Genomic DNA, 20,257 nt, shown 5'->3' with positions numbered 1-20,257 from the left:
AGGATAAATGAGAGCAGGATGGACCTGGCCGCTACCGTCTCTCTGCTGTTGTATCTTGGCAGTGGGCTCTCAAAAGACTTTTAATGAGCATATGCTTGTGTCTTGTGCATACTGTCCAGCACTGTGGAGCATTAAGCACGAGGCAGGACTTGCATTCCAGAAGAGCCTTTCCCAGTCCTCCATCTCTGTCCAGTTGTCCCAAAGGGAGGTAATGGACTAGGATTAACTGAGCGAGGAGAGCACATAAATTTCAGTTGTATTGCTGAGTCGATGTCCCCCCCCAGCCCGGCTCCTTACCTGGCCCGATCACCCCACCCCCACACCCGTCCTGTCCCAAGAGGCCATGCAGCCGCATCCCCGTTCCCACTCAGCATGCTCGGCTGTAAATACTGCACCACATCAGGAACAGCAGGTGCTATCACTCCCTATCATTAATTATCCCGAGTGCATGACTCTGGGGCCTCTCACTTCTCAACTCCAGATCTCCATCTGGAGCACCATCTCACTCTCAAGCCACCACCTCTTTCCATTTTCAATCACCGCACCAAAAGTAGCAGGTCTCCAATGTCTGGCTCTATTGCAATCCTATCTCCTTTCTCAAATATCCACCCATCTATCTCCGTATTTCACACAATCTTACAGTCCAGACCCCATTCATTTGGTCCCTGACGCATCTCAATCTGTGTCCACCGCCACTCTTGGTTTTTCCCAAGTGATTCCTTACCATACCGACAGTCTTGCTCCCTTTTCTTCTCTCCTCGAATATGTGCCTTCAAGCGCTTCCCTTCACATTTTGATGGCTTTCCCCCTGCTATAAGAGTATTCCAAATCTGTGATGCTGCTGCCAGCCAGGAGACATCACATGGGCTGATGGAGGGTTACAAGGAGAGACAAGCCTTTTTCCTCCCACAGGAGAGCTCATAAATAATACTGAATCAAAGAGGAAAGGAAACATAAGAAACGCCCCATGGCGAAACGCCAATGAAAACTGTCAGAGACGTTAAAATTTGCCGGCTTAAATTTAAAAGTCCAGGCTATCTGTTCCTGTCAGGTGAGACAATGTCTTGAGTCCACGCAACCGCAACAAACAGTTGCTTTCTCATATTTTGGTGACACTGCCACAAGGCAAAAGGTTATGGGGAGACCGAGTTTGTAAGATGAGACAAATTGTGAGTATTATAGGTTTTGAGCATTTTCACTCTCAAAACACAGTGTGTCAATGAATTACAAACATCTGGCAACAAAGTTAGGGCATCTGAATATTTTACACCTGTTCCAAAATGCGCAGCCAAGCTTAGTGGACAATAAAGACAGGTAGAAGTTAAACAGAAACTTGCTAAGCCCCCGGATTCCACAATCCATATCCAAACAATATTGGCCTGGTGTACGCAGACATATTACGTCAGGATCAGTGTATTTATTCCCAACTGACCCCAAACCAATCGAACCACATATTTGGTTTGCACTTATTTCAACCAAGCTGCTATAAAATGAAGCCAAGTTGTGCCATTGAAAACTGCAGCTCCACAGATGGTCCCATGAGGAAGACTTATACCCACAAACCATTTGTTCAAAGCCTGAATATAAAGTAGACATATATATTTACAACCTGGCCTTGTCCCTGTTCATTTTCCAGTCTTAAAACAAATTCATGGTATTTCAATATATATGCAACCTGCTTCAAATTTAAGATTAAAAGGTGACGCATAATCACCAGTAGCTGTGCTTGAACTTAAAGATCATGATCTCTCTATTGAAACTACAAGCTTATTTAAGATACTCTCAGCCCAATTTGCAGTCCCTTTTGAAAAAAGGTTGATGTAAAGACTGGACAAATCATAGTGATCATTAACCACCTTGATTTATAAGAAACCGGTTGCAATTCAGGAATTAGGCATGCTACTATAGCTCATTGCCCATTCTATAACCTCCATCATTATGGTTGCCATCCTCTGCTCAAATCTTTAGCGAAATGTTATGCCTTGAATGACCCACATTTAATGGCTGGCATTAATTCTGGAATTCTGGTTCATCACTAGAACTTTATTAGCTAAGCCTCCAAGTAAACCAGTACTGTGCCATAGTATGAATATACTACCAAAAAGAACATATATGTAACATGAATGTCTTTGGCGAGCAATAGTGTAACAAGCATCGGATCCTCTGCTGAGCAAAGACATGGCTGTACAATGTGACAATGACCATTTTGTTGACATTGTCAAGCGAGGTAGAAGCACCTCCTCAGCCATCTTCCATTTTCCCATAAATTACAATTAAGGATACAATTTCCACAGGCTATGTCATTGTTAGCACTGTGCGGTGTCTTATCGCCACTATTTGTCAACTATTGACATGGCATCAGGAGGGTGAAGGAGGATACAGGTCTGAAAGCAATGAGGACGAAGGAGATTTGCATGCATGGACATGATCGCGTTCAAATTCAGGTTGAACTGCAGGAAAAGGAATCCCAGGTGAAGGTTAGGATTTCACCCTCTTCCTCTTTCCAGTCTGTTATTCCAGCAACTTTTGGCCAGTTGCTTCCTCTGCTCTTGAAAGACCCAGAATCTTTGACTCATGAATGTAATCCATTGTAAAGAGGTGGACAGGACACTCAGCCTGAATCAATTTGATTCTCCTACCTACCTTTTCTATTGATTGCTGCCAAGCAGTCGTAGAGGGCAACAAGAAATGCAAAAAAGGAGATAAACAATGAAGGGAGAACATTCAACGTTCTCATTCAGTGACGTATCTGTGTGTGCCGTCTTTATAGAAAACAACGTATTCAGAGGAATTGACAATCACTTTCTCGCAATGTCCAGCACATCATTGTTTACATAAAGAGCTCCTCCCGGCTCGCTGCTCAATATCAGTGCACGGGGGCGGGAGTCAGTAGGTTCAAGGTGAGGGTTTCATATTAGTAATGCACAGAAACCCAGGCAGAAATACAAAGCACTAACATCTTACAAAGATCTGCCTTTTCACATGGGAACACGTAACACCAGCAACTGGTTCATTAATCAGCATCACACAAATCTAAGAAACCAATTCCACAGTGATGGTGAGCTTTTGCACTCAACTCAGAAAAACACAAGATTAAAAGAGAATCCACTTGAATGGCGCGGTAACTTTAAGGATTTTTTTTTTCCCAGGTTGAGCACATGTGACTGCAGTGTGACTGCTATTCCTGTAGTCAAAAAGGGCTTACAGTCCTCAAAGGGGGTCTCACGGATGATTCTGGCAGACAAGAAGCACAGCTGTAGAAATCATTAAAGCTTGCTCACAAGCTTTTATTTTCCCCGCTGATAATTCAACATTAAGGGGCTTGCTTTCGATCATTTACTTTCATCCCATCTTTCAGGGTGGGATTACTCACATTAATGTCATTCATGTGGGGGTAAAGAAGGCACAGCTAAATTAATTCGGAGATGGCAAGGCACGGTCACATAAGCTGGCGAGGGTTTTTTTGAACTGTTTCTACAGTGGTGCTTACTCGTGCTCAATAAGAGGCTCTATGGCAGAACATTATCATCATGTTTCAGTACAGAAAATATGTGGGTCAGGAGAAGGGGGGAAAAAAACTCGAGCTGTTTATGCAGCAGTTGACCAAAGTCTTGAGAAAGATGCATTAGGAATGATGTGGAGCAGAGAGGAGAGAAAACTGTTGCTCATACTTTGAATTTTTTTTTTTTTTTTTTTTTTTTTCCATCTTGAACTCAAAACCAGTGTAAATCCCACCGCTGCATAAGGAAGCTGCCTTTTTGTTGTCAGACAAGTGCCCCCTGCTGGCGAAAACCCTTCACGTCATTAGGGCTACCATTTTTTTTCGTGCAGCCCAAATGATTCTCAGATATTTTCCATGTTGTAACATTCCGAGGCTACAAAACTTGAGCAATAGCACAGATAATAGAGGAGGCCATTGTTTTCCTCTCCGGAGCCCAGATTCAGGACTGAGGACATCCTCAAAATGCTAAATGAGTCTCCATCCTTGTTGGAACTTTTGAGTGAAAGATATCTTTCTTTATGCTGTTGTTTCATTCAGGGCAATTCTATCAGGCTATTCAACAATATTCAAATCTGCTCGTACTTGGTTGAAACTCTGTGGGTGACATGTTTATCACTGGTCTTAACTGGCCAGGATAAAGAGTGGACGACTGTCTCTGACTTGTAGAGAAAGTGACAAATTACTTGGCAATATTAATATTTGCATTGACACCTATTTTATTTTGGGTCGGTGTGAAGTATCAGTGTTGGACGGTGGGATGCTGTAGGTCAGCCTGTGCAGTGCGAAGCAGCTGAATACTGTCCTCGGCACTATTCCTACGACAGGGGCAGGGAACGTGGCGATAAGATCGAACAGTAGACACACTTGCACATTTATAGTTTTCTATTTTTCCTCCAGTTCCAGCTCACCACTATTCCATTACCTCCTGGTGTGTACATGAGAATGAAAAGAAGCAGCCTGTAAGCGAGCCCGCCCCTTCTTCCCAACTTTGATCTACCGGAGAAACGTTGCCTGTCGCCATAACAGAAGAGAGAAAATCGTATATTCTTAGAAACACAAGTGGGACTCACCTTCTTCCGGGGCTGCCATTTCATCATATTTGTAAACCAAAATGGACCAGCATTAAGATGTCATATGATAAGGGAATGGCGATTCCAAGAAATCCAGAGCGCAAGTCATGCTGCCTTTCGACTTCCCTCGGTTTTGCAGCAACATTTCTCCAAGGCGCGATGCATGACGGTGATGTGCGGCTCTCAGCTTTGCGGCGAATTCGGGGAGAGACGGCAGGAGTCGGGACAAATCTCACTCGGGTTAAAATCCACAGTGGAGCTCGGCGGAATAAATCAGAGACACATGGTGGAGACTGACACCGTTGGAGAAAGGAGGGGGGGGGGACGGTCCCTGTGCGTAAATCCAAAGTATGAGTCCGAAACGGTGAAGGTAAAAAAAAATAAAAATAAAAATAAAAAAATAAAAATGAAGGAATCAGTCCCGCCGTACTCGGCGCGTACAACCCGTTGAAGCGAGCCGGGCTGTGAACAGGGCAGGGAAATGAATCTTAAACTTTTTCAAAACGCGGACGTCTCTGTAAGAAGGCTACGCCACTGGTCTCGCGCTCGTCGCCCAGGAGTAAACGACCAGACGACGGAATGTGTAGCAGACTCTGGGAGGAAGAAGGGAGGGCAGGGAAATACGCATCACAGCGGTAAAATCTCGTTTTCCTGCGGTCAAAACACACTTTTGGAAGAGCACTCGTGTTGTAAGAGTCCGAGACGCAGCCCGCAGGAGACAGCGCGACAAGCAGGAGGGATTTACTTTCAGGGAGAAGGAGGAGGAGAAAGAGGAGGAGGAGGAGGAGGAGGAGGAGGAGGAGGAGGAGGTACAACCGCTGAGAAAAAAAAAATATCCCTGGAATTTCTGCGAGGAGCTGGAAGGATATCCTGATTCCTGCTACAGCAACAAACTGGACCGCGGCTCTCGGATGACTTCCCTCCCTTGCGCTCCTGCAGCCGTGCAGTTTAACACACTTGGAACGGCGGAGCCGGCCAAGCAGCAGGCAGCAGGGTCATAGCGCCGCCGGACACAGATAGCACACAAAAACGGAAAAGAAGGAGGAAAGGGGAAAACAAAAAGTGCGCTTGACATTTACGCACGAGCTGACGCGGCTGTCCAGACAGGAAGCAGGCTGCGGTTTGGACTGCTTGTCCGGGATTCTTCCAGGCACGTGCCACCCATGGTGCCAGAATCCCTGAAGCGGTCCAGCATTATGTGTCCTCAGTCTTCACGCTGACCTTTACTTTGGTCAAAAACAAGTGTTGTTTACAAAGTTACCGAGCAGAGAAGAGAAACAGGGAGCTCTCATGGCTGAAATCATGAAAGCACGCATATTGTATCCATTTTCAGATGTTTATTTTTAATCCACACTTGCATTTGAGTTGCCTCGCACGATTGATTGTGGGTTTTTTTTTCTTAATTCCCCTGTTTACATCCTTCTAAAAATTCCCTCCTTGAGTTAGCAAGGGGGAAAAAATCCAGAAGTCCTAACGCCCAAGCAAATGCAAGAGCAAACATCTTGACAGACTACTTGGAAAATGTATCAGAGCCCTTTATGACATCACAAACAGTTGATTTCGTGAAATTTCGGTTGAGGCGTAAACTTTTTTTTAAAAAAAAAAAAAGAAAGAAAGAAAGAAAGAAAAACTGAAGAGAAGGCAATAGAGAAATAGAGGGTCCACAGGCGGGAGAAACATTATTCGAGTCCTTCACATATTAATTATGCTTAATATGTCACATTATGTATGCAGCCACATAGACCATCCATCCAATTCAACCTTCACGGCGCGCGGTATACACAGGTGAAGTGCTCTATTAACGTTCAGCGAGTCTTCATATTACATAACCAGTCAACTTCCTTTTGCTTTGTGATGAAAGCAGGAAGAAGCAGCTGAAGCTACCATTAAAAAAAAACCACAGAGGAAGAGCCTACACTCTGCTGGATGCTCAGTATTTTTGGATCAAAAGAAGAACTAAAAATGTCACCCAAGGCTTTGCTTGGTGGCAACAATGTTTTAGCTTTAATCCTGCACGGCCTCGGTGAGAGTTTAGTGAAACACTTGGGTAGATTCGCTCGGCACAGGAGGGGAGATGCATCCCATTACACCAGTATGAAGCCAAAAAGAAACCAAGAAAGAAAACTATTCCACTTTGAATGCAATTGAAAAGGACAGAAATATAGCTTCTATCCAATAATTATTATTTTTCTGAATGAGCCTCGACTTTCAAATAGGACTCAAATACTTGATGGTCTTTATTGACAAATAAGAAAAACATATATTACATTACGGTTCAATCTGCCTTGTCTGGTTAAGGCACACAGGAGAATAGTTAATTATAGGGCTGATGTACAAATTCACATTCAAGCAACAAACAGTTTATAGCCACTGGTGAACTTAACTCGCGCGTCTTTGGACTGTGAGAAGTCACCACAGCGTCCAGTAAACCCACGCAAACATGTGGGGAAACTTGTACATGCAGGAGTGAAAGGCACTGATTATAAGGGGTTTAGTCATCAATCCCACAATCAGTCTGTTCTGTATAGAAGGACCGAACGCTGCTCAAACCTAGCTGTCCAATGTCTGTTATGAAACCATAACTAGAGTGCCCTATTTTTTCTTTCATCTCTGGTCATATTACAATTTTCTAGGACATCACCATGATGATAAGGCACTTTGCTGGAACAGCGACATCCTGGAAGGAACGCAAATTTGAACTGCTGTGCAATATATGCCAAACTTGGTGACATACAAGTTTATGGAGAAAAAGAAAAGTCTTCATGAGTCTATCATGTTCATGGTCGGTCTCGACTTAATCAGTCATTAGTAGGCTCGGGAGGCCTTAAGTGAGTATAATGCTTCACTGTGGCAGCAACTGCTGTGAAAGACGGAAACATGTGTTGTGCTTTTTTGGCTAATACAGGAGTGGTGGCAGGTGTAAGGGCCACAAAAAAAGCAGTTAAGGCAGTCTCAGAGCTGAGGCCTGTGCACTGACATGAACAACATGGAGGTTATTAGATGCACCTGTATTTGTTTGCACATTGTACATTAGTATTCATTTCCGGGCATCTAGTACAGCCTCCCACTAGTTTGTTTGTGTTTTATTTGTCAGTGTGCCTCTGTGATTGCTAGTGTGCTGTGTGTGCCACCTTGACCAGGGGAGGGTTCCATCTAACTTTTGATTTTCCAATAGAAGTGTAAAACGACTTGCATTCACAGACACAGCTGAAAAGGGATGTTAGGCCTTGGATGACGGAGGGAACAATAGCTCTGTTTTCCTTCACAGAGCAGCTGTCACATACTGCGCGGCAAGCAACACAGCCATCAGTTGCAAAAAAAAATAATAATCTGAAAATGGTTTCGTTTGGCGTCGTTCGGCGCCTCGCTCCCATGCACAACAGTCTTGATCTCATTTCTGAGCCGTTGTGGATGTGGAGTCGAAAATCTAAAACAGAGGCCATGGTTAGTCTGGCAAGAAACCCCCTCGCCACAATTGCTGCCACAGCGAGAGGATGAAAACAATTCAAAACAGAGGATCTATTAACACTCAGAGCGCAAGCACACTGTAAGTGCATCTTGTGCCGCCGCGTCTTTAGAAGTCCGCTCGGAGGTTAAAGAACCGAAATGGTCGATACGTGGCGCGGCTAAATCAGTTTAAACAATGAGCCCCGTGATCTAAATTGGTTTAGGTAATGGAGTCCATGGAGCTGTGAGCTGGTCAATAACCCGGCGTCCGTTGGAGGTCAGCGGGGTGTGCGGGGGGCACCTCGGGGTCACTCGGATAACAAAAGACGACGAGCAGACATATGGTCCATCGGACAAGCCCCCGCTGCGCACGGGGACGCCCCGAGTCACTCGCTAATCCACATGGGTGAACACGAACAAAATGTTTGACACCAGCTCGGCAGCCACAGCTGGCACCCGCACGGAATGACACTCCCTGATCAAAGCACGCGTTTGTATTCAGAAAGGAAGTGTGTGCGTGCGTGCGTGCGTGCGTGCGCGTGCACTGGGGAGCTTTGACAGCTTGTGTGTTACAGTATCTACATTTTTGATTCGGCCGACCATTGATCACCTTTTATTCCCTTCTGCGCCAGAACACTTGAGTTTAGCACCGTGGTGATATTTACACGTATGCTCACTTTCAACAACACACACACACGCACACGCTAAAGTCCCACCACCTAAAAAAAGGGTTTACACAAGAGATTGCTCCATAAAAGGCACGTTTGAAGCTCAATCAAAGGCCACTTCACAGCGAGCTGTTCGGCAACGGTCTGTTCGAAGCCGAGCCTGTCATCTGGCGTCTCCATACAGAAGCGGCGCTCCCCGCGCGTGCCTCTGCTTTCCCAATCACAGCCGCACAGGAAATCAGACTCCAGCCTTCAGAGGGAAACAAACTCTCAGCCTTTTGGGGTTTTTTTTATTTTGTTTTTTTTCCACAACGAAAAGTTTGCGCTTCCACATCGTGTTTCCGAGTGCGGCTGCCCTGAGTGAAGTCTCACAGGGAGCTGTGATCAGGGCCGCGTTCCAGAGATGTGAGTAGGACTGTGCCACACTTGTGGGTATTGCATTTAATCAAATCTAAATTAGATGTGTAGACACAGAACTTGTTAAATTCACTATAAAAAAAAAAAAACTTCCTACCAAACTGCTGCAGGCTCTCTGAAAAACTTCTCACTTAGCGTCACCGCTTTTTGATGACCGCAAAAAGAGGAAAATAACACAGTTGCTCATTTCCCTCTTGTTGTTGTTGTTGCTGTTGTTGTAACAGCAGCAAACTCTAGTAAATCACCTTAAACTTTTTAGATGTCCACAGCTTTACATATTTGGTGGAGTGGTGGTCTGGTAGGCTGACACATCCAAGCTTCCAAAAGACTGTTCGCCCAAGATGGCATCATTTATGGCATTCAAATGTTTTGTTCTTTTCAAATGGGTGATTTGGTCAGACAAATGGGGCGTGCACACCACGTGCGTTACATCAGCGTGTTGCTGCATTTTAGCCATGAATGGTTGCGATTTACTGCAGTCGAACTTTAAAGTGACTGCAGAACGAATGAGAGTCGTAATGAGCGTGAGCTCGCCGCGTGCTCACTGCTAACAGCCACCCAGGGCTTTGAAGAGGTGACGTTGTTATGTTTTCCTTCCTTCCTCTCTCTCTGACCTCTCCCTTGAGTTAGCATAATCAAACGCACCATTACCTTATATGTAATCACACGATCCCCTGGGCCGAAACATTACTGCAAAAACTTTGGATAATGTAAAGACACAACACCGCAAATTATCCGACCACGACCTAGTATTCAAAAAAAGCTGGAAGAGCCATAGACTGAAGATAATACGTTAGATGGCTGTGGTGATGTTCAATGTTCCTCCATTAACTAGCTCCACGTGATGACGGATAAAACTGCATTTTTTTTCACAGCTGAGCAGTCGTCCCCGTGTCTGTGGCTCTGGTCGGTTTCTTGGTCCACATGATGTAAAAAGTGCATCACCCACAGTACGGCAGCGGCAGACACTGTTTAAAAAATAATAAAGCTGTCAGAAGGGCTTTACAAAAGGATCCCATAAAGGCGCTCCAAAACAACACTCCAAAAGCTTCTCCCGATTTGTCTGCGGGTTATTTGTTTTTTTTTGCAGGCTCTTAAGTCACGACGCTGGAGTGTCACTGGCTCTTATCTTTCCCCCGGTTGGATAAACAGACGCTTTTTAATTACAAAAGCTGGAGTTTGAAGGCAATGAATCCCGCGGTGAGAGCGCAGAGCTCCGAAGCGTGCCCCAACAAACAGGAGCCGACGTGTCCCAACACACACACACACACACACACACACACACACACTGGGCACCTGTGACACTCGGTTCACACAGAACACGGCGGAGCAGATAGCATTATCCAATCAGAATTAGTCGCCTCAAAAAGGGAATCGCGAGCTAATTTGTCGCGTCCCGAGCGCCGAGATTTATGGCGCGGGAGCGGAACTGCTTTCCTGATAGATGGCGTCCCCGCAAAGCCCTGGCAGACGGATGAATCTGCTCCAAAATGCCGAACAGCGTTTTAATAATAAAAGCTTTATACACCGATGACATCCGGCCTCTTTGTTGTGCCGCGCGTCGCCGAAAAACAAATAACCCTCATCAGCATCCATTCATTCGCCTCTTTTTACTGCACTGCGCTCTTGGATGACGGTGTGTCAGAATTCAGCCTCCTGCGGACTGTGTGTGTGCATGTGAGTGTGTGTGTGTGTGAGAGAGAGAGAGAGAGAGAGTGAGAGAATACGGGCATGAGTGTGTCTTAGCTGGAGCTGGGTGTTGATTAAGTGTCTGGAGCCTGAGGGGGGATAATGAGAGCCTCTAATTAATGAGCCCGTGCATATCTCAGAGTCACAGGGTCCTATCTGCCGAGAACAAGTCCGCACGCACCCTTGCTCACAATGCACACACCCTGACCGACACACACACACACACACACACACACACACACACACACACACACACACACACACACACACACACACACACCCACACACACACCTCCCCAACACTACAAAGCCTTTCCTCCCGTGAGGGCCTGCTGGGGGGGTGTCACTCTGTCCACTGCCTCTTGATGAGTGTGCTCTAATAGGGATGGATGTGGGTTAGGGAAGCCCCGCTATGAGAAGGTCACACTCGCTGACCACCCAACGTTGCCCGAGCACAGGCTGACGTTGCAGGTCCTGAGAAAAAAGAAATAAATAAAAATCACGCCGAATTCTGTTTGGTTGCGCCGCCGCGTCCAAAGGGAGCGGAGGGCTTCACCTCGAGAGGAGAATCCAAACATTGACTCACCTCGCATCACTTGCAGGTTGAATGAACCGACTCAGCGTTCAGCTTCAGGCATTTATGACTTATTGCTCAAAGGGTGTGATAGCTGGGCCTTGAATGACAAAACCTGTTTTCAGAGTGTCCATAATACTCCCTTTTTGTTGCTATGCAGTTAAATGCCTCCAATTTTATACTCTCAACGGAAGAATCTTGCACCTTCAGTAATATGCACCAGTCACTCATATCCTACCACTGTCAGAAAAAGCCCCTAAAAGAGCATTAATGTTCTATATTTTAAAAAATGTAATAAATGTTCATAATTACTATGTAATGACAGCTTATGACAAACCCTAACCCTAACCCTAACCCTCAGGAGTTATTTGTGCTGAGTACAACGTGTTATGCGACCACCATTCATAACACCTTATGGCTCCATGGCAATAAGGTGTTATTACATGATATAAAGTTAGTATTGGTGATATGATGTGTTGCAGCAGTTCATAATATGGCTACAACTGGCCTATAACATGAAATATCTCGAGACATAAAGCAAAGCAATGTAGCTATGCCCTGGATTTATGCTTATAGTACATTATAGTCATGATTTATAATCCTTAATGAACTCTATTAGAAGTTTTGATATGTGATTGTAAACATTTAGAACATCTTTAATCATGAACACATTCTCAATGCATTATATAATGGACCTTTCCAGAAGTTGTTACCAAAACAACAAAATGTCTGTCAACTGATGCGAATGACTACAATTGACCCAACTGAACCACAAGCTAGCTAGGATAGCTACTGCAGAACCTCTCAATCAGGGGCTCGGCTCGCCGTCGCTTATTGTGCTTCTTCAGCGGTTTTCATGGGCAGCTCGCAGCAGCTGTTCCCTGCTTTCATAACAACAATGAGGAAGCTAAATTGGTAATGGAATACCAAGGCCGAATGAAAGCGCTTCATAATGGAGTTTGACAAGATGGATGTGCGTGATTTTTAGAATTGGAATCTCAGAACTCCAATTGATCACTTGGAAGCAGTCAAGCACATCAGGTCCAGCTGCTATGAGGGGAGTCCAGGTGGAACACTGACTAAGATTATATTGTAAATGTGGTGTTTACAAGAGCAAGCAGCAATAGGAGCGATACGGTAATCATCATATTCTGAGTAAGCCAGAGAGAACACTAGCGGCAAGAAAAAAAAACTCTTTATTTTCCTTCAGTCTGTGTTGACTTGCTTTTTTTGGCCCTCTCACATCACAATTAGATGACAACAGTAGCTCCTCTCCACATAGTCAACAACGGAACAGAAGACACTGAGGAAATGACAAGAAGAGGTATGCTGTATTTGCGATATACATTCACACACTGCGCTACAACAACTCAAAACCAATATGCGTGACGAAAACTGAAATGTACAAAAAGTAGGAGGAACACACACATCTTCAAATATCTTCATGTGTCTTTTCTTTGCCCTGAACACGACTTTGATCACAAGCAGGTAGTGGAATATTGCGGAGAATGTAAACATTCTCGCTGATAACGCAACCAAGGTTGTCATACTAACATTCTCTCACACTATTTAAAACACGTTGTACAGAAGACAAAACAAAGTATAGCGCCAAATCACCGTTTAGAATAATACTTACTGTACTAGTCTGTCAACTAGGGCAGATCTTACTTGAATTATAATTGGGGATTTTTTTTTTTCATATGTATATATTCCTTCAGTGTTTTTAGTGCTTTTAGACTGTCAGATATAATAGAAACCAGCCTGGTAACACTGCATAGTGAGCATGTTTCCAATTACCCATGTCATGTGCTTGTTCCACTTCATCACATCTAAGAAGAAATTTATGATTTTAGTCAGTCTGTCTGCCTCTTTTTTATGAGTAAGCATTTTATTTTAAAAAATAACATTTCAATTGGTTTTGGATGAAAGTTAGATAGCACATTCAGAATTATATTATACGGCACAAACACTTTTTCCCCCATATTGCCCAGGACTGTTTTCTTATGTGTTCGATAAAGCCCGAGCAGTGGTGTACAGGAAGCCATTCATGAGCAGCATACTGACTAGACACAGGACACTTACACAGAATAAATATTTCCGCTGTTCACGGTGGCGATATATGCAAGTTATGGTTGTATCAAAAGATAATGACGTGCAAACTGCATGTGAAGACTGGCGAGTGTGTGTCACACATACAATAAATCAGAGTCAAAATTGTGGCAAACAAAATGCAGGAGGAGAAAACTGAAAATTGATTCTCCTTCAACTCAAGCTGAGTGCCAATCTCAAGGCAAAACTGCAGGTCGAGGTTGCGCGCGTGGATTGGTGCACGGCCATGATTCGCAGTTTGCGGGGGAGTGGGGGTGGGGGGGGGGGGGTGTGGTTGCAAACATTTTGCTTGCATCTACATCAGTGAAAACATCTGTGCAGACATTCATGCATAGCCAAGCGTTTCTGCTGCGTCCCCTGAAGTGTGAATAATTTCATTGTGCCCCGTTGCACCCAAACGCTCCTCTCTAGTCCAATGGAGGGAACATAAACACCCTTATTTCCCCTCAGCAAAGTGAATTATTCAAAGTGTTTTCAAATGTTCGCTTTGGTTTTTAGTGAAAATCAATGGCTCCTCAACACGGTTTGGCAAAGGTGCACGATAACAATCTTCTCGCTCTCTTTAAATCCAATTCCCCCCCCGAACCTCTCAATCTTTTTCCCACGACGCCACTAACGAAGGCAGGCTTGTTTATTCGCCGGAGCCGCCCCGCTGGTCCGTTTGTGCTCAGACATTAAGCACTAAGACAGGGAGCCTTCCTTTTAGTAATTCAGCGGGCTCTGGACTTGGATGAAATGGGCCCGGGCATGTTGTTCGAATCAGGCCTGGCACTTGAAGAGGCGCTGGGGTTTGACGCTCCTTGACAGGATCAATAATAACAGCGTTGCCACATACTCCGACGCAAGAGGCACAGATCCTGTGTGGTCCTCCGCAGTCTATATACTAAACTTAGCGATGGCGAGGGACAATGCGCGCCGATGTGTTTGTGCCTATCCGCTTCCACGAATACAAATGCGCACGCGCGCGCACGGAGGAACACACAGAGCCATGCTGCGGCGAGACCCACCCATCTGCACTCCCTCATTTAGAAAACCCCAAAACCAAACTCAAGTCTCTCTTTTTCAATTACCTTTCTTCCCAGCACCGTCACCACCACCACATCCATCTAAATTCTCCCACAGTCTCTCTTCCCCCTTCACCCCCCCCCCGCCTGCTTTCTCTCTCCTATCAAATGCGTCCATGTGTTACCATCACAAACACGCGAGCCGCTCTCAAGTCACACACCGCAATCTGGTCGTCATAATAAGCACGTCGAAGCGCTGAGGAGAAGTGACTCATGATCTCTTCAACAGCCTGCAATTAATAGCAAATAAATATTCAGCCGTTTCCGCGAGCCAGCACTGCCTCTCGTTTGGCTGCGGCGGCTTTAATGAAGATTTACGAACGCTACCGTGGCTTTTAATTCAATAAACACGTTCTTTTCTCTCTCTCTCTCTCTCTCTCTCTCTCTCTCTCTCTCTCAATGACCAGCCTAGAATAGTGTCCTGCGCAGAACGTGCTGTGACAGTGACAGCTTGTTGCTCGCCGTAATCTGGCTGCGTGAGTGTTGTTTTGTGTGTGTGTGTGTGTGTGTGTGTGTGTGTGTGTATGTGTGTGCGTGTGTGTGTGTGTGTGTGTGTGTGCGTGTCCAGCCCTCAGGGGCGGCGAGGGACGGATGAGGTGAAAGGGATTCAGTTGCTTTAGAACCTTCTGCAGATTGGCAGAGGAAAGGTAGTATGACCACAAGGTTGTGGTACGGCGCGCAGTCATAATTAGCCCATTAATCACCTGGTCAAGGAGAGAAAATGAGTTGTCAACTTTTTTGATAATGGATTCATCACCTTCGGTTTTATTGCTTCCCTCGGCGCTGCAAATGAAGATGTGTGAGGGTTTGAAAAAGCAGCATTTTAAAACACTAATCTGTCTGCATTTGAACCAAAACCAGAGCAGTGCTGAGTACAGTGAAATACTGTAGCACTTCAGCTGCTCCACGGGGTACCTGTAGTTTCTTGTCACTGTTGTGAAGGGATTAGGCCAGTCCACTCCTTAAATCAGTCTGACTTCAGATCAAAGGGGTTAAAGCAGGATTAGGATTAATCTGCCTTGGTAGAACAGGTGTTAATCCCTTAAATTAGCCATGTAGCACAGGCAGGCCTCTCTTTCATCTCAACGGGCTGATTTATGGCCGGGAATACCGAGAGCTCCGTTACAGGAAAGAGGCGCTTGTTGTTGCTCCGACGGAATTAGTTGTCCTCGCTCACCCTGACCCCTGTGATAACAAGTCCTACTTTAATGTATCAGCAAGATGGCTTCGTTTGCATGCAGCCGGCGCCTCCGGGAGCGGCTGAGTCAAACAGCTGTGCTCACGGCTGCCTTTGAAATGAAAAAAAAAAAAGAAAACCCAGGTTACGTAAAGAATTCTTATGATTTGCGATACTTGGGGGCAGCCCGTGGGCCAATACCCGAGGGACAGGCGTCCGATGCGTGGAGAACATATATCAAACAGGCTCGGCCCTTTTGATTGGTATTGTGTTTGAGCGCCGGAGCTGACGTAGCACGAACAGGGAAGCGGTGCGAGGTCTGATTGTACTCCAAGGACGGCAGGCAGCACTCCGGTCCTTCCTCTCGCCCACCAGCGTCCTCCTCCTCCTCCTCCCCAGCCCCCCGCTGTAAAAAACCATCTCGTCAATGGTTTTTGACTTCTCGGCTCCAATCATCTTCATCCCGCCTCGGCTCAGCCCCCTGTCAAAACCCAGACGCCCGCGGCACAGCGATGAGGCTGCTCCGAATCAGTGAGCGCCAATCCCGGATCGTTAGCTCACCTGTCTGAACGCTAAAGACAGCTAATTAGCATTTCCGCCGACGGGGCAGCAGAGTCTCAGTCGGTTCCCCCCGCAGAGCTCGAGTCTGCCGCCACTCCATGCAGTCACCAGTATGGCCAAGTAGGTCTTCCCCCAGTTTCTGGTCACCAGTCCCAGGCTAGACCCCACCATCTGGTTAAGTCTGGTGACAGCCGGCCCCACTCCCCTGCCGGCCAGCCAAAGGCAGGAAGACAACCTGAGGAAGGTCAGACTGGCGTGGCGACGACCAGGAGGGCGAATGAAGAGATAGACGGGCGGATGGAGCGAGGACGGAGGAAGAGCGACAGAGAAATTAATGGATGAGGGTGGAAGAAAGGACACAGCTTGTTTTAAGCTGCCACCCTCAGTGTGACTCGATGACTGATGAATCTTTCCGTCTTCATGTGTGTGTGTGTGTGTGTGTGTGTGTGTGTGTGTGTGTGTGTGTGTGTGTGTGTGTGTGTTGGACAGGAGGGCGTGTGCCACGCGCGTGTGTGTGTGTGTGTGAGCAAAATGTGCACGCATGAATAGAATCCCGCTCTCCTCAAACACATCATGACAGCTCACAGCCGGAACGAAAGCTTCATTTACCCACAATTCTGCAGTAATGCGCAGACGCCCAGCAGGGCTTCCCCTGTAGATGACCATGCGGAAGGTCATTAGTAATGTGCTTTTAAAAAAAAAAAAAAAGCACACAACAGGAGCTCCTTTTGTTATTAAAGTTGGTGTGTGTTCCAGTCATCCATAACCTGTTTCATGTCGCTGCGTAAATTAAATAAACGTGCCGGCAGATTGGCAAATCTATCTTTCATCCTAGTGTGGTGCTGCCTGTTTAGTCTAAATAGGACAAACCCTTTATATCAATAAAATGCCTTAACCAACATTGTTTCATTGAGAAAATCAGTGTTGTTGTGAAATAAGTGTTGCAATATTGGTCAGAGCTCTGATCCAACACTGCATAATCTTGCTGTTTAACATCTGAAGTTCTGGCAATATTTAGGTTACAATAGCTTAGACCATCATCACTTTCAGCTCGGACTCCTCTGTCCACTGTCCGAATACCTTTTTACCCATATATACAACAATATTTACACCGAGCACAAAAACTGGATGGCGGCATTTTAAGATTTGTTTGGGATTGTTCCACCTTGCTGTTTTGATGTGCAAAATCGCGGATGCGTGGCAAAACAGCTTAATGGAAAAGCAGCTACAGAGTCATTTGGTGCCGCTTGTGATGGGTTATTAAGCATGTTTGTGAGACATCTTTTCAATGTTAATATCCTCAAGAATATTCACAACACGCACCTCGTAGAGGTGGGACAAGGGAGTCAGGGAAACAGCTGACAGTACAAGGCCAAATTAATGCATAATGAGATAAATCACTGGAGTCACTGGCGAACAAGTCTGTATGTTAGGCATTGAACGTGGTGAATGATATTTTTGAATTTGTTTGTTAATTTTTATTTTTATTTTATTTTATTTAAATTTTTTTCTCTATGTCTTCCCTTTTTTTTTAACTGTGATATGGATCTCTTGGGTCTGAAATAAAGAAATACAGTATATAAATCTACATTGTGTATATGTGTGTGTGTGTGTGTGTGTGTGTGTGTGTGTGTGTGTGTGTGTGTGTATATATATATATATATAGTATAGTCAGTCATTCAGTCCAGGTACTCAAAAGGATCCATCTGGCTGATTTCTGAAGCCAGTGCCGATGTTCCCGTGTGTGGAAAACTCTAAAATTCCACAAGTTTGCAAAAAAGACGGCGCTTTTACTGATTGATTTAAATGGGTCATCAGAGGAGTCTTGCGATTGGCTGTCACGCCCCAAGCGTAATCACTTTTCGTCAAACAAAGTTGCCTTTTCTTCTTACTGCAAATTTTCCATTCACGACACAGCAGACAAGTGGTTAAAAATGAATGCTGCTCTGAAGTTAACAGGAATGAAAGAGCTGATGTTCGTGCGCCCCACTGCTCTCCTGCAGAGTTGGAGATCTCACCCTGGATGTGCACCGCTGCTCCATCTCCGCATTATCTGAAAGTGCTCCAACCTGAGCGCCGGTCGACCCCCTTGTGTCAAACATCTATCGCATATGTAATGCAAATTACTTTCTTTTTTCGCCTGGAAAATATTGCAAACCTCCGGTTGAGAGTCAGATCCTGTCCCGAAGACCCTGATTCACGCAGTTATTACATCCTCTCCGGCCTGTTGGCGTGAACTACCGGGGTTTCCACTTGCTGCAAGTGCTGGGAGCCCATCAACCCCCTCGCTGTTTCAACTTTAGCGGCTCCTGCTTGTGTCTGAGATCACCTAACAGATGCCTTTCCAACCTCGCTCCACAGTATACACCAGACCTCCTACACCAGGACACCCTATCCCCCGAAAACTGCCGTTCTCAGGCCGGGCTCTGCTGTGCGTCTCTCACACCAGCTTGCTTACTTTAGGGGGACAGAGTTTTCAAGTGTGGCTTTCCCTCACCATGTTGGGACTGACCAGCAGGGATTCATAACACAACATCTGCGGGGGCGTCGGGAAAAACATTGAAAACGCATCTGTTTATCGGGGCCTGTGTTGGTGGTTAATGCTCCCCTCCTGGTCAAGTCTGTTATGGACTATTTATGTCCCGTTGTTTGTCTCCAAAGTCGGTCTTCTTCTCCTCCTGCGAAAGATCCCTCAGTCCCCCTCGAGACGCGATATGCATTCCGGTCACCGTAATGTCCTCTGAGGATATACAAGTCCTGGAGGAGGTAAACTGACGGCACAGATTTCACTCTGTATTGATAACTGCTTAGGACAGCAGGGTGGCGCAGCGGCTAGCTGCACCAGAGGTTCTTGGCCGGCTCTTCCTGTGTCTGTGTGGGTTCTCTGAGGCTACTTCTGCTTCCTCCCACAGCGCCAAGACACACAGGTTAGCCACCTGGCTTCTCTAGATTGCATGTAGGCGGAATTGCAAGTGCGGAAACCCTCATTGCGGTACAGGCGGCGAAAGAAAATACACAAATGGATAACAATTACTTCAGTACCAGTGTAAACTGTTTTCATGTTCGCACCAGACATGAGGAATTAATTCCAAAATAATGTTGCACGACGAAAAGATGTCTGCTGTCTTTATGCACGCATCCCTCATTTATAATATTTTTTTTATCAAGGCCCACCACTAGTTCAATCACTAAAAAAATGTTTAGTGTGTCAATAATTTTGGTAAATTAAAACTTATCAAAAATATTCACTATATAACAATGGTTAGATTTATTCAACATTTAGTATTATGCAAAGATGTTGAATCTGCCAGACTAAATGAGAGGATCTTCAGAAAGAAAAAAAAAACATAAAGTTGCAGCTGTATTCTCTTGAGATTTTGACTTTCATACGTCTGACAGCCGAGGAGAAATACTCACCACACACATTAACTTGACTTTGGCTGAGTGAATGCAAATTTAAGCCACAGCAGAGCTTAGGCAGGCAAACATCAGCAGTTTTCCGAGTGGGTCAGTCTCTCGCTCTGACCCTTATTCTGTCTCCACTCCCAGTCTCTCCATCTCTGTCTCAACGTCTCCATCCCCCTCCCCCGCCGGCCGCCCAGGACTTCTCCGTCCTTCATCCACATTCTATTTCATGCCTCGTCCTTCTCTCGCTCCGTCCTCATCCATCACCTCGCGCACACGGATACCCCCCTCCAACCTCGGCCGCCGCTGTCTTCCAGTAGAAGACACAGCCTTCACTGGGCTCCCGTGATGACACTCTCCGCTGTGACTCAACACTTCATCAGACTCCATTTGGCATCCATCAAATCGCAACATCGCCATCCGCATCCCCGCCGAGACCCTTCAGAGAAACACCGACTTCAATCAGCTGCGTTTTATTTCATAACTGTGTCACGGCCCATTGGCATTGAAAAATGCGGGGCTCCATCAATGCGAAAGGTTACAGGTCATTGAGATGCACGCCGACGTGCGTGCA

General features: G+C 45.7%; 1 protein-coding gene across 3 annotated transcripts in view; it reads right to left on the bottom strand.

Moving 5' to 3' along the window:
* LOC142896975 (tetratricopeptide repeat protein 28-like) overlaps nt 1-20,257 on the bottom strand; it is a 186,768-nt gene that overhangs the window by 119,462 nt on the left and 47,049 nt on the right. The window contains exon 1 of one of the 3 annotated variants that reach the window (XM_076038961.1): nt 4,573-5,503. The exons of the other annotated variants lie outside the window; for them this stretch is intronic. Coding sequence (XP_075895076.1) covers nt 4,573-4,599 — 27 coding nt within the window. The 5' untranslated portion in view covers nt 4,600-5,503. Of the gene's footprint in view, nt 1-4,572; nt 5,504-20,257 lie in introns of those variants that run through there. 3 annotated transcript variants of the gene reach the window in all.

The sequence above is a fragment of the Nelusetta ayraudi genome, unplaced genomic scaffold (assembly GCF_046127955.1).
Source record: "Nelusetta ayraudi isolate G7.1 ecotype Tasmania unplaced genomic scaffold, CSIRO-AGI_Nayr_v1 ptg000058l, whole genome shotgun sequence".
Lineage (NCBI taxonomy): Eukaryota > Metazoa > Chordata > Actinopteri > Tetraodontiformes > Monacanthidae > Nelusetta > Nelusetta ayraudi.
This window is presented reverse-complemented; position numbering and strand designations above follow the sequence as displayed.